Raw genomic sequence first — 11263 nt, 5'->3', positions numbered from 1 at the left:
GGCGTCAGATTGATATATGTTACTCACAGTAACGTTTTACTCCTAAAACGTTACTCATAGTAACGTTTTAGGAGTAAAACGTTACTGAAAATAATGTTTAGGAGTAAAACGTTACTTACAGTAACGTATATCAACCTAATGCTGTTAGTTTTTAAAAAATAAAATATACCCTAAAACGTTACCGTGAAATACGTTTATATTAGTTTTGTAAAATTCTAAAAAAATGTATACTTTGGTAAATTATTTTATATAATGGCTTAGTTTGGTTAAAAATTCTTTTATATGTGGTCAATTATAATTCGGTTATGCCATTAATTAAATCATTTTTTTAAAAGGGAAAAAGTTTTTCATCGAACTTTTAAAAAAAAATTATAAGTTAAAATTTTGACTCATTTATGTCATTTCAATTAACAAATAATGACATGCATGAACTTTTTCTTAAACGAAAATGACATAGATAAGCCAAATTTTTAACAAATAACATAAATAAATCTTTTTTGTGAAAATTCAATCATATTAAAACCTTTTCCTATCAATAAAACTTACTTTACAGGCTAGTCATCTCAAGTTCATCCTTGATTGTTACATTACTTGAGTATGGTAACAAAATCGATTAAAAAATGGATCGATTGATTTTGTTCGACTTTATGTATTATCGGTTTGATTTATCTATTTTTAAATATGTTAAATCAATAATAAATCAATACGATATTTTTTCATCGATTTTTGATTCATTATTTTTTGGTCATTGATGATTCAATTTCGATTTACCCAATAAAAAAATATTCATAAAATAAATATATAATTTCTCACTTCTCTAATAATTTGGTACGATACAGTGAGACAAACAAATCAACTATAAATACTTTGATATAGTGAAACAAGAAATATAATAAAAAAATGCATCAATCAGAATAGATGTAGTACAAAGATTAAAATAACATGTTACAACCAAAACATAATATGAATTTTTTTATGTAAAGTAGAAATACTATGTAGAGTACTGATATAATATCTAATAATGTTAAATTATAAATGTTTAATATTTATGAAGGGTACAATAATAACTTACTATCGTCTTAATGATTTATCGGTTTATCTAATACTAAAAGCCGATAATTCGATAATTTCTTTTATAAAACCATTAAAAAATCGTTAACCCAATAACATAATAACAATGACCTAATAACATTTTTTTTCCGATTTTTCACACTCCTACTAATGCGTGTTAATAAAAACTCATGTCATCTAAAAATTATATTTATATATTATGCTTAAAATATGTGTTTAACATATCCCTTTTTTTAAAAAAAATAATTATAAACTGAGAAAGTCTAACTAAAATTAATTCAGATTGTTGTGAGTATTATCTAGATTCTAGTATTTATATCAATTTTCACATGAATAACACTCAAATAATATAAACAAAAAATCATACTTTTTATTAAAAAATTGACTAAAATAAAAATAAATAAATTAAAAAAATTAGAAAGGAGTAGCAGGGGATTAGCAGTGGTGAAATTGAAGAATAAGGTGTTTAGATCAATCAGTGTTTTAAGATCTGCAATGGCTCAGCTTCCTCAAATAGCCATTCTTGGAGCTGGCATTTTTGTTAAAACTCAATATATTCCTAGATTAGCTGAGATTTCTAATCTTTTTATTCTCAGAGCTATTTGGAGTCGAACTGAGGTAAATAATGATTTTGCTTCCACTTTTAATATTTTTTTTTCCATTTTCTTGAATTATTGTTCAAAGTTATGAATTGGTTTTTTTGTGGAAAGAGAAGTTTCTTCTGCATTTGTTTGGGGATTTAGTTTGGTGGGGTTTGATAAGAAATGGATCTTTATGTAGTTTAGCTGTGGAATTGTTGCTGAATCATTGTTCAAAGCTATGAACTGAGTTTTTGCTGGAAAAAAAGTTATTTCTGCATTTGTTTGGGGATTTTAGTTTGTGGGGTTTGATAAAAATTGGATCTTTATGTAGTTTAGCTGTGAAATTGTTCCTGAATCATTTTTCAAAGCTATTAAATGAGTTTTTGCTGGAAAGGAAGTTTCTTCTGCATTTGTTTGGGGATTTTAGTTTGTGGGGTTTGATAAGAAATGGATCTTTATGTAGTTTAGCTGTGGAATTGTTCCTGAATCATTGTTCAAAGCTATGAACTGAGTTTTTGCTGGAAAAAAGTTATTTCTGCATTTGTTTGGGGATTTTAGTTTGTGGGGTTTGATAAAAATTGGATCTTTATGTAGTTTAGCTGTGGAATTGTTCCTGAATCATTGTTCAAAGCTATGAACTGAGTTTTTGCTGGAAAGAAAGTTATTTCTGCATTTGTTTGGGGATTTTAGTTTGTGGGGTTTGATAAAAATTGGATCTTTATGTAGTTTAGCTGTAGAATTGTTCCTGAATCATTGTTCAAAGCTATGAACTGAGTTTTTGCTGGAAAGAAAGTTATTTCTGCATTTGTTTGGGGATTTTAGTTTGTGGAGTTTGATAGAGAATGGATCTTTATGTAGTCTAGCCGTGAATTGTTCTGTTTATTCCATTTTGTTGAATCATTATTCAAAGCTATGAACTGGGTCCTTGGTGGAAAGAGAAGATCTTCTGCATTTGTTTGGGGATTTTAGTTTGTGAGATGTGATAAATATGGGAACTTTATGTAGTCTTTCTGTGGAATTGTTTTTTTTCTTGTATCATTGCTCAAAGCTATGAAGTGGGACCGTCTTTGTATGCATATGTTTGGTGATTTGATAAAAATGGGATCTTTATGTAGTCTAATTGTGGAGATATTCTCTTTCTTCCATTTTCTTGAATTTTTCTATAGGAAACAACCTTTTTATCTGCATGAGGTAGGTGTAAGGTCTGCGTACATTTGCCCCTCCTCAGATCCCACTTGTGGGATAACACTGCATATGTTGTTGTTCAGAGCTAAGAACTGTTTTATTTTGAGGAAAGAAAAGATCTTCTGAATTTGTATGCATTTGTTTAGGGATTTTAGTTTTCGGGGTTTGATAAAATGGAATCTTTATGTAGTCTAGCTGTTCGTTTTCTTCCATTTTTTTAAATCATTGTTCAAAGCTATGCACTGGGTTTTTGTGGAAAGAGAATCTTCTGCATATGATAATATGATAATCGAAGCAAAAGAAACGAGTAGTAATAAATCTAAGAGTGCGAAAATACACGAATAAAACTAATACTCCTGATATGGAAAAGAAATGAGCTTGCCTATGTACTAATCTTCTACCCTAATTCTCGACCTCCACACCTTCCTATCAAGGTCACATCCTCAGTAAGCTGAAGCTGTGCCATGTCCTGCCTAATCACCTCAAGACATCTCTCTCCAATACTTTTAGGCCTACGTCTACCTCTCCTCAGGCCCACCATGGTAGTTGTTGCATTGACCTTGACAGCAAGAATTGAGTTGTTTGGGAACTACAAGTTATAAACTATAAAACTTCTGCTATTTGCATGCATTTTTTAGTGGATTTACCTCCCTATTTGATAAAAATGTAAACTTTATGCAGTCTAGTGTAGCATTGTTCTTGAAAGTGAAAATTGGGTTGCCAGAAAAATGCACAATACTTATTTGCTGGTGTTTGTTGTGGATTTGAAAATGAAAACTTTGTGTATTTTGTGCACTTTCTTGAAATAAAAGTTTCAGTTAGATAATATCTACCGAATCTCTTTGTGTACCTTTTCTGTCTATCAAATTATTATTTGTCGTCATCTTTACTTTTAAAGAGTCATAAGAATGTGTATATGTTTGTTAGGAATCTGCCAGAAGTGCTGTTGAAATAGCACAGAAGCATTTCCCGAATGTGGAATGTAAGTGGGGAGATGCTGGACTCGAGGAGATCATTAAGGATAGTTCCATTACTGGTGTTGCTGTGGTTCTTGCTGGACAAACCATGGTATATCTCTCTGTCTTGTCTGTATGCTTTTATATGTCATCAAAGTTCCTCATGCTCAAAGTAACTAATGTTGGCCGCTTGCATCTTGTTACCCCCTCTATTTTATTTCATGTCAAGGTGGTTATCACGGAGTAGGAGACTATCGTGATTTCCATTCAAGTGAATATGGAGTATTCTGAGAGGCTCACTTTCTGGAGTCTCTGTAATAGCTTCATGAATCTCTATTACTCAATCCTCAAAGTTTCTTCTGAAAGTGATAACCCAATCTGCTTGAAGCTATGTTGTTTGGACTGTTCAAAAATATCAACGGGTGCCGCAACATTTTTGGAATTCCGAGCAACATAGGCTTGAAGTAGGAAAGAAAGTGTCATACTTTCATTAAGAGCTTCTTGAAGACAATGAATTGCATACAATAATTCACTTAATTCTTCTTCCGTATGTTGATTTTCATGCTATATTTTGTCGACTTAGTTGTTATTTCTCAGGACCTTTATGAATTGTAACACTTATTTATCAACAAACATAGTTCTTCTCCTTTTTGGTTACAATGATTTTACAGATTACTATAGGAAGCTCAGTAACTTGTGAAATACTTAGAGAAACAGCAAAAAAGAACATAGTTAAAAAATCATTGATGTCGAAGTTGCAATATCTGGGATGAGGAATTCTTTATCAAATATGTCGAGACTGTACTATTTAATAAAAGAGGACCCTAAATCACAAGAACTTTTTCTATCACGCAAAAGGGGAAATGTCTTCACTATCAGAATTACACGAGATATTTCAGAAAATTGTGTTTGATATTTGCATTAATTCATGCAGGTGGATATGTCACTGAGGTTGCTTAAGGCAGGAAAGCATGTCCTTCAAGGTAATTGCATAAAAAGTTGTGATAAATGATGTATTTTTTTAACGTTTTTCTTTTGTACTTATATATTTGGATGAATCTACCTTAAGTAGGTTGGACGGGGCATGGATAATGGCCAGTCATTTGTTTTTTGAAGAAGTTCATTTTCTATAGAAGTTTCAATGTTTTTTACCTTGTCAATAAAGCAGGACACATACTTGCTTTTAGTGCTCTATGAATAACGTGCTCGTTTCTGTGTGATGTGCAATTAACTAACCAGTGTGTATTTGCATATCCTCTCTTGGTGAAATTGGGAAACTCCAGAGAAACCAGCTGCCCCAAGTAAGTAAGATGCACAGCTTTATTTCATTGAAGTTATGAATACCGATGTTTCTCTTATCAATTTTATATCTGTTTGAAATGCATTTAACTAACCAACTTCTGGAATCATTCCATCCCTCTATTAGACTTCTCTACATTAAATGTATTCTGATAGTACTTCTCTACAATCTAAGGAGCCAATGTCATTTTTTTTAGTTTACCGTATACCCGAAAAAGAAAAAGTGAGAATCTATGTTTTTCGTTGTGTACAGCTCCATTTCTCCTTTGAAACGTCTGAGATTGCATTCCTTCCTCTACATTCCAAAAGATACATGCAGGAATGGTTCCCATAGGGTCTTGAGTTTCTTGTTGATCCAGTGTTCAGGAAAGCGAGCGCTTCATCACCTAAAGCGATGCGAGCCTTCTACGCTTCACAGACTAGAATGAGTATATGAGCGCTTCATTGCCTAAAGCGAGAAGCGGGGCCTTATCGCTTTTTTTCGCTTCACGCTTCCCTGCCATTTTGGGCGGAACAGATCTACTAATTCTTTGATTCCAGTTAGTAAGAGGGATCTTGAACTAAGAAATAGACCCTAGAAGCTAAAAAAGGCTATCCTGAGCAATTGCAATAATCGGGTTCATTGAAATTCCTGGTATAGTAGATGCTATCACACATACAATCATACTCAATTCGATGGAATTGTTTGATCTTAAAGGGGATCTTCCATTGCACTAGTAGCGTCTACGAGCCTCCCCGCTTCGATTCGTTTGCTTTCCCTTTCTCACTCTGAAAGAAAGAAGAAAGCCTTGCTTTGCCTCAACACTGGTCGATCCTTTGTCCTTGCCGGAAGAACTAGAGTTCCCTTCACTATTCTTGGCCGGCCATTATGCTACTTGAAAATTTAAAAACATACCATAATCTACAAACAGCTATATCTGCAACCAACGAACAGATGGTCTGGGAACTCAACAAAATTTACACTCAGGAAAGATCTACTGAAGATATTTATCTCTCTCCTCCGTATATTACCAGAGTTTGGCGTGCTCCTATCCATGTGAAAGAGGCACATTGTGAGTTCTCACGTGCTCGCAATTCTAGTGAAGCCAAATAGATTCTGGACTATCCTCCTCTATCCTTACCTTTGATGCCAACTAAGAAATAGCTACTTTTCTTGTTAAACCACACATACTATAAGCAGCTAGAATTGACAGAGAAGTTTGTGAATCATAATTTAGTCATTTTCTTGTCTTCTGTATAAAAACTGGTACGTGTTGTAGATTAGAATGCATTCCGTAAGAGAGGATTGGGTTGGCTCATTTCAACAGTACTCCTCAGTCCTCAGCCTATCTCTGCAACCAAAGATCTGAAATTAAGTCGAGGAAAACCAAAGATCATGTTTTCTTTTTTTTATGATCTACATTTGAATGCATTTCACCTTTATATATCTGAGATTGGTCTATTAATACAGCTGTGGACGAGGCTGAAAAAGCATTGACTCATTATAATTCTCTTAGCACCACATTGACTCAGCAACCAATATGGGCCGTTGCAGAAAATTATCGCTTTGAACCTGCCTTCATTGAGGTAATGTAATGGTGTTATGATCTTGATTTTTAATGTGACTAGGCTGGGAATTAATGATTGTCTTATACAGGGCAAGAGGTTAATTTCTGAAATCGGAGAAATGATGAATATCCAAGTAATTGTTGAAGGAGCAATGAACAGCTCAAACCCTTACTTCGCTAGCTCCTGGAGACGCCAGTTTGTTGTGAGTTTTTCACTAAGTGATATATTAGCTTCTCTATCTTATAAAAAATTAAGAGTCGGCTTGACCTTTTGAATATCAATGAGGAAAATGTTCCTTTTAAAAATGGCTTCATTTTAGTATAGATCCTGATGTGCTCTTCTGTCAAAGTACATGCTAATAACTTTAAATCTAATATTTGCACAAATTAGTATAGTGTTGAATAGTTGGAGTCCCGAACCAAAATGACGCCAGAACTATTTGTGTGAAGAAAATGAGTGCCAAAAACTAAACATAACTGACGTTCCAAGTTAACAGCTGTTAGGCCATGTTTGACCATGTGTTACGTTCAATTATTTCTGACTGCGTTATTGACCAGATTATCCTGCTACCCGTAATTGGAACACACAACTTGAAAATTCATGTGTTATATAGTTGGTCAAACTTGGTCTAACAGACGTTAGCCTGGAATGTCAGACTTGGCACATTTACCACATGAAAGTCATGCATTAACATTATTTTTCTTATTTCATCACAAAAGTTGTGTTTTTGCGTCATGTCGGTTCTGGACTCAAAGATCTTTTGTGTAGTTTTATGTTCAATGGAAGCATGTACGTTCTGTGCATTGTCTACTCTCTTTTGGTTTAACATCATTATTTTCTCTGTGACAATCTCATTTAATTTCTTCAGGGTGGTTTCATTCTAGACATGGGCGTACATTTTGTAGCCGGACTTAGGATGGTAATCTTCTCTCTTACAACTCAAAGCATCTTCGATTATTAATAAGAACTAATGTCCTCTCCAAATGAACAGCTTGTTGGATGTGAGATTGCATCATTGTCATCCATGAATTCTCATGTAGATAAGACTTTGCCTCCTCCGGATAACATCTCGTCAATGTTGTGAGTTCAACACTTATATCCTCGTCATACTACGGATAGGACTTAATGAAGTTGAATGAAATCATGATGAACTTTTCTTTTATGTAGTCAACTGGAAAATGGGTGTTCAGGAGTTTTTGTGATGGTGGTATCTTCGAAGTCACCAAAGGCAAGTAATATACTAACTTAACTGTTTTCTCCAGAAAATATTTTACGTGACAAACATATCTGTAGAGCGGTAATTGCTGATTAATATATGCTTTTAACATATTTAGGTAATCTGGCGAGTTGTGGGTTTAAACGGAGTGCTGCAAGTTGACCGTGGTAACAAGGATGGAAAGCATGGCTACTCGGTAATTGGGAAACTCTTATATAATGTCATCCCCTTCACAGATGACAATTCACATATCTTTCGTCTTTAAATTGCTGTCCCAGGTTTCCCTACATATGGCTGATGGTCAAAGCAAGAGCTTCTTTTATCCGTTTAGCGGTGTCACTGATGAACTGAAAACATTTCTATCAGATGTATCGACGGCCAACCTGAAGGTAAAGCTTCCTGAAGATCTCATTTCCTTATTTTTTTAGTAACCTACAAATTATTAGTCGGATAGATTTCTACCTCGCGAAGGTTACATATATTCTAGGCATAATACATACACAAACATTCTCAACTGGCAAGTAAACGCTCCCACTGAGTGTGCACAGCTAGACATCTCACGTTCTGCATTTGTCTATGGAAATGAACAGTCATTTTCCCCATCCATATTGTCCTTTTTACTCTTTCTAAAAGTCGTATGTTTTTGTATAATATTGATCCGAAATGAGCTTAAGTGGAGTGACAGAGTCGTCAATGATTCATATAGTCGACCCTAGCTTGTATCAATCAGAGGCGACATAATAGTAGTAATAGTACAGTTGTTGTTGCAGTGTTAACCTGATATTCTAGATAATTGATCTTTTGCTTTCGTTCTCGCTATATTCAACTTCTTTTTTCGTGCAGAAGGACCATAGTTCACACATCGATCCTCGTCTCTCATTTGCTGAAGGTGCTCGTGATGTTGCTGTTTTGGACGCGATGCTCGAATCAGGAAAGAGACAAGGAGCTCTGATTCAAGTAAAAAAGTTCTAACTTTACGCAGGCCTTACGCTCCTTAAATATGTCATGCACATGATTCTTGATCTTCGTACCATGAAGCGAATACACTACTGGAAATAAACGATTCATAATCCAAGGCTACATAACAAAAAGAAGAAGAAGGATCGATCGAAGATCACTCTCTCTCTCTCTCTCTTCTGTGAGTTACATCTTGGTTTCATTATCTTGTTGTCTATAAACTCGACTAGTAGTTTACCGGATAAATTGATTTGTCGGGCATTCCTGGCCCACCTAACGAAACATGTAGTTTCGTGGTCATGACCAGCTAAGGCTAAAGTTTCATTAAAAAGGGCGTTTTCAATACCTTGGTTAGAGTCATTGTACTCTTTTTGACCCTATTTTAACATCTTTGGCTAAATGTTTCATTGATGTAAAGAAGTAGCAGCTTCTAAACTATAGATATCTTTTCTTGCTTATTATTTATCGAGTTTAAGTTATGTACATCATCTGCATAATTATTATTTTTACATCATTGGGTCACTTTTACTCTGAGGTCAAACAAGTTAGAATTGCTTATATTTACCAACAAGAGTGAATAATTGGAGTCCGGAGTCAAAAGGGCCGCGATTTGTCTGTTTTGGTACTAAAAAAAACAGTGACCCTTTATGCGTTTTGGTAGAAAAAAGTGGCCCTTTTGGCTTCGGATTCTGAATTATTGTTTGTAGAAAAATTGAAGTTTTATTACATTATCGCAGAGGGTTGTGATGAGATATGATTTCTCCATTCTTAACTAGAGATTTCGGATTTGAATATAGTGTATAGAAAAAATCTTGAAAGGAAGCGCTTTTCTGGTAATAGGTCTTACACGATGCAAATTTAGATTAATCGGGCCCTAAACACTAGATGCAAAACAAAAAAAACTCTATCTTATTGCATTAACCAATAAAGGAAAACCAAAACAAGATTCCTTGTCAGAAGAAGATAAATAAAAGGGGAGTTATTGTCATGAATCCCTCTATCCTTGACCAGAGGTTTTAAATTCGAGTCTCTCGAAAATGAAAATTATCATAGGTTTAAGCCAATGGGAATGGATATTTTTTACTATTTGCATCACCTCAAGAAATAAGATTCGCAATACGTAAATTTGACCAGAGGTTTTGAATTCGAGTCTCTCGAAAATGAAAACTATCACAGGTTCAAGTCAATGGGAATGGATCTTTTTTAGTATGTGTATTGCCTCAAGAAATAAGCTTTGCAATGCATAAAATTTGAATTTAAACGAACCTTTGATATGAATATCGAACATCGAAATAGAAAAAGGGGAGAGTAGATAGAAAGAAAATGACTTATATTTTAAACCAAACCACACCTAAGACCTAACTTATAGAGAAACTTAAAAAAGACAATTTTCTTACCAAGAAAATTGAAGATTATTGACAAAAATAGTAAATTACTTATTGAGTCAAGTAGATAGATGATTTTGGACCCATTTTGAAAGCAATCTCTTATATTAAATTTTATTTTATTGGGGTTGAAAATTGAAAGATTGGACCAATTGAATTCCTTCATGAAAATAATAGTAATTTCAGTTTGGACAATTTTTTTTTTGTGTGGGTAGAAAAGATAGATAAGAAATAGAGAAAAAAAAAAAGTTGTTAGGAACAAGATGATTCTTGTTTTAGACTCAATTGTTTATAGAGTTAAAAGGTTAAAAAAAAAAAAACCTTTTTAAGTATTTTGATTTTTTGAGTTTTCTATTTGAATTTCGTGAGTTTTCTACTTACCCTATCACACCGAAGTCCAAATGTTTATCGAAACACACCTTAACTATCCATTATTTTTTCTCCTACTTAGAATATCATCACCATTCAGGTAGAAAAAGGAAACAACTGATAGTTGATGTGTGTTTCGATAAACATTTGGTGATAGTTCAGATAGAAAACTCACACATCTAATAATTTAAATATGAAACTCGAAAAATTAAAATAGTTTGAATGTGTTTTTGAGCATTCACTCTTCTTTTTATAGTCTAACTTCTCAATGTGCATGAAGTAATTTTCCTAAGGGATCTCTTTAATCACACGAGAGATAATGGTGAAAGGCATATCTAAACTATTTTTTTTTCGCGAATTTCACATTTCAATTATCAACTGTGCTATTATCTTCTTTTTTTTAAAAAAATAAATCGATAATTGATATGTGAAACTTGCGAAAGAGTAATACTTTAGCTTTTTTTTATTTTTTTTACCATTGACTCAAAAATATGTTATATGTATACCTAATCAACTAATAATATCTTTATTATTAAGCATGTGTCAACATCATTTTAGTCCAATTTTAATGTTGTCTAAATCATTGAATAAGATGGTGACTTTTAAACATAATTTAAACATTCTTTCATATAATTATTCCAATATCAGCTTAAACATACTCATAGAATTTATAATCATATTCAATGTATGTTAGTT

The 11263-nt window shown here is 33.3% G+C and overlaps 1 protein-coding gene across 1 annotated transcript; it reads left to right on the top strand.

Annotated features, from left to right (window-relative positions):
• The first annotated feature begins 1418 nt into the window (after positions 1-1418).
• LOC107008601 (uncharacterized oxidoreductase C26H5.09c) lies at positions 1419-9298 on the top strand. Its single transcript, XM_015207707.2, has 12 exons — positions 1419-1689; positions 3765-3905; positions 4728-4776; positions 5077-5094; positions 6543-6658; positions 6729-6842; positions 7509-7559; positions 7632-7720; positions 7808-7868; positions 7975-8052; positions 8135-8245; positions 8700-9298. The coding sequence occupies exons 1-12, from the start codon at positions 1567-1569 to the stop codon at positions 8826-8828; spliced, it is 1080 nt and encodes a 359-aa protein (XP_015063193.1). The 5' UTR covers positions 1419-1566; the 3' UTR covers positions 8829-9298.
• The last annotated feature ends 1965 nt before the right edge of the window (positions 9299-11263 follow it).

The sequence above is a fragment of the Solanum pennellii genome, chromosome 1, assembly GCF_001406875.1.
Source record: "Solanum pennellii chromosome 1, SPENNV200".
NCBI classification, from domain to species: Eukaryota; Viridiplantae; Streptophyta; class Magnoliopsida; order Solanales; family Solanaceae; genus Solanum; species Solanum pennellii.
The sequence above is the reverse complement of the archived record's forward strand: the minus strand, read 5'-3'. Positions and strand labels throughout refer to the sequence as shown.

What these genes read in the sequence shown, in the direction of transcription:
- LOC107008601 (XM_015207707.2), top strand. Translation starts at nt 1,567, where the DNA reads ATGGCTCAGCTTCCTCAAATAGCCATTCTTGGAGCTGGCATTTTTGTT. An exon ending in TTCTTGCTGGACAAACCATG is followed by an intron (nt 3,906 to 4,727) that starts GTATATCTCTCT and finishes TAATTCATGCAG; the next exon opens with GTGGATATGTCACTGAGGTT. An exon ending in CCTGGAGACGCCAGTTTGTT is followed by an intron (nt 6,843 to 7,508) that starts GTGAGTTTTTCA and finishes TAATTTCTTCAG; the next exon opens with GGTGGTTTCATTCTAGACAT.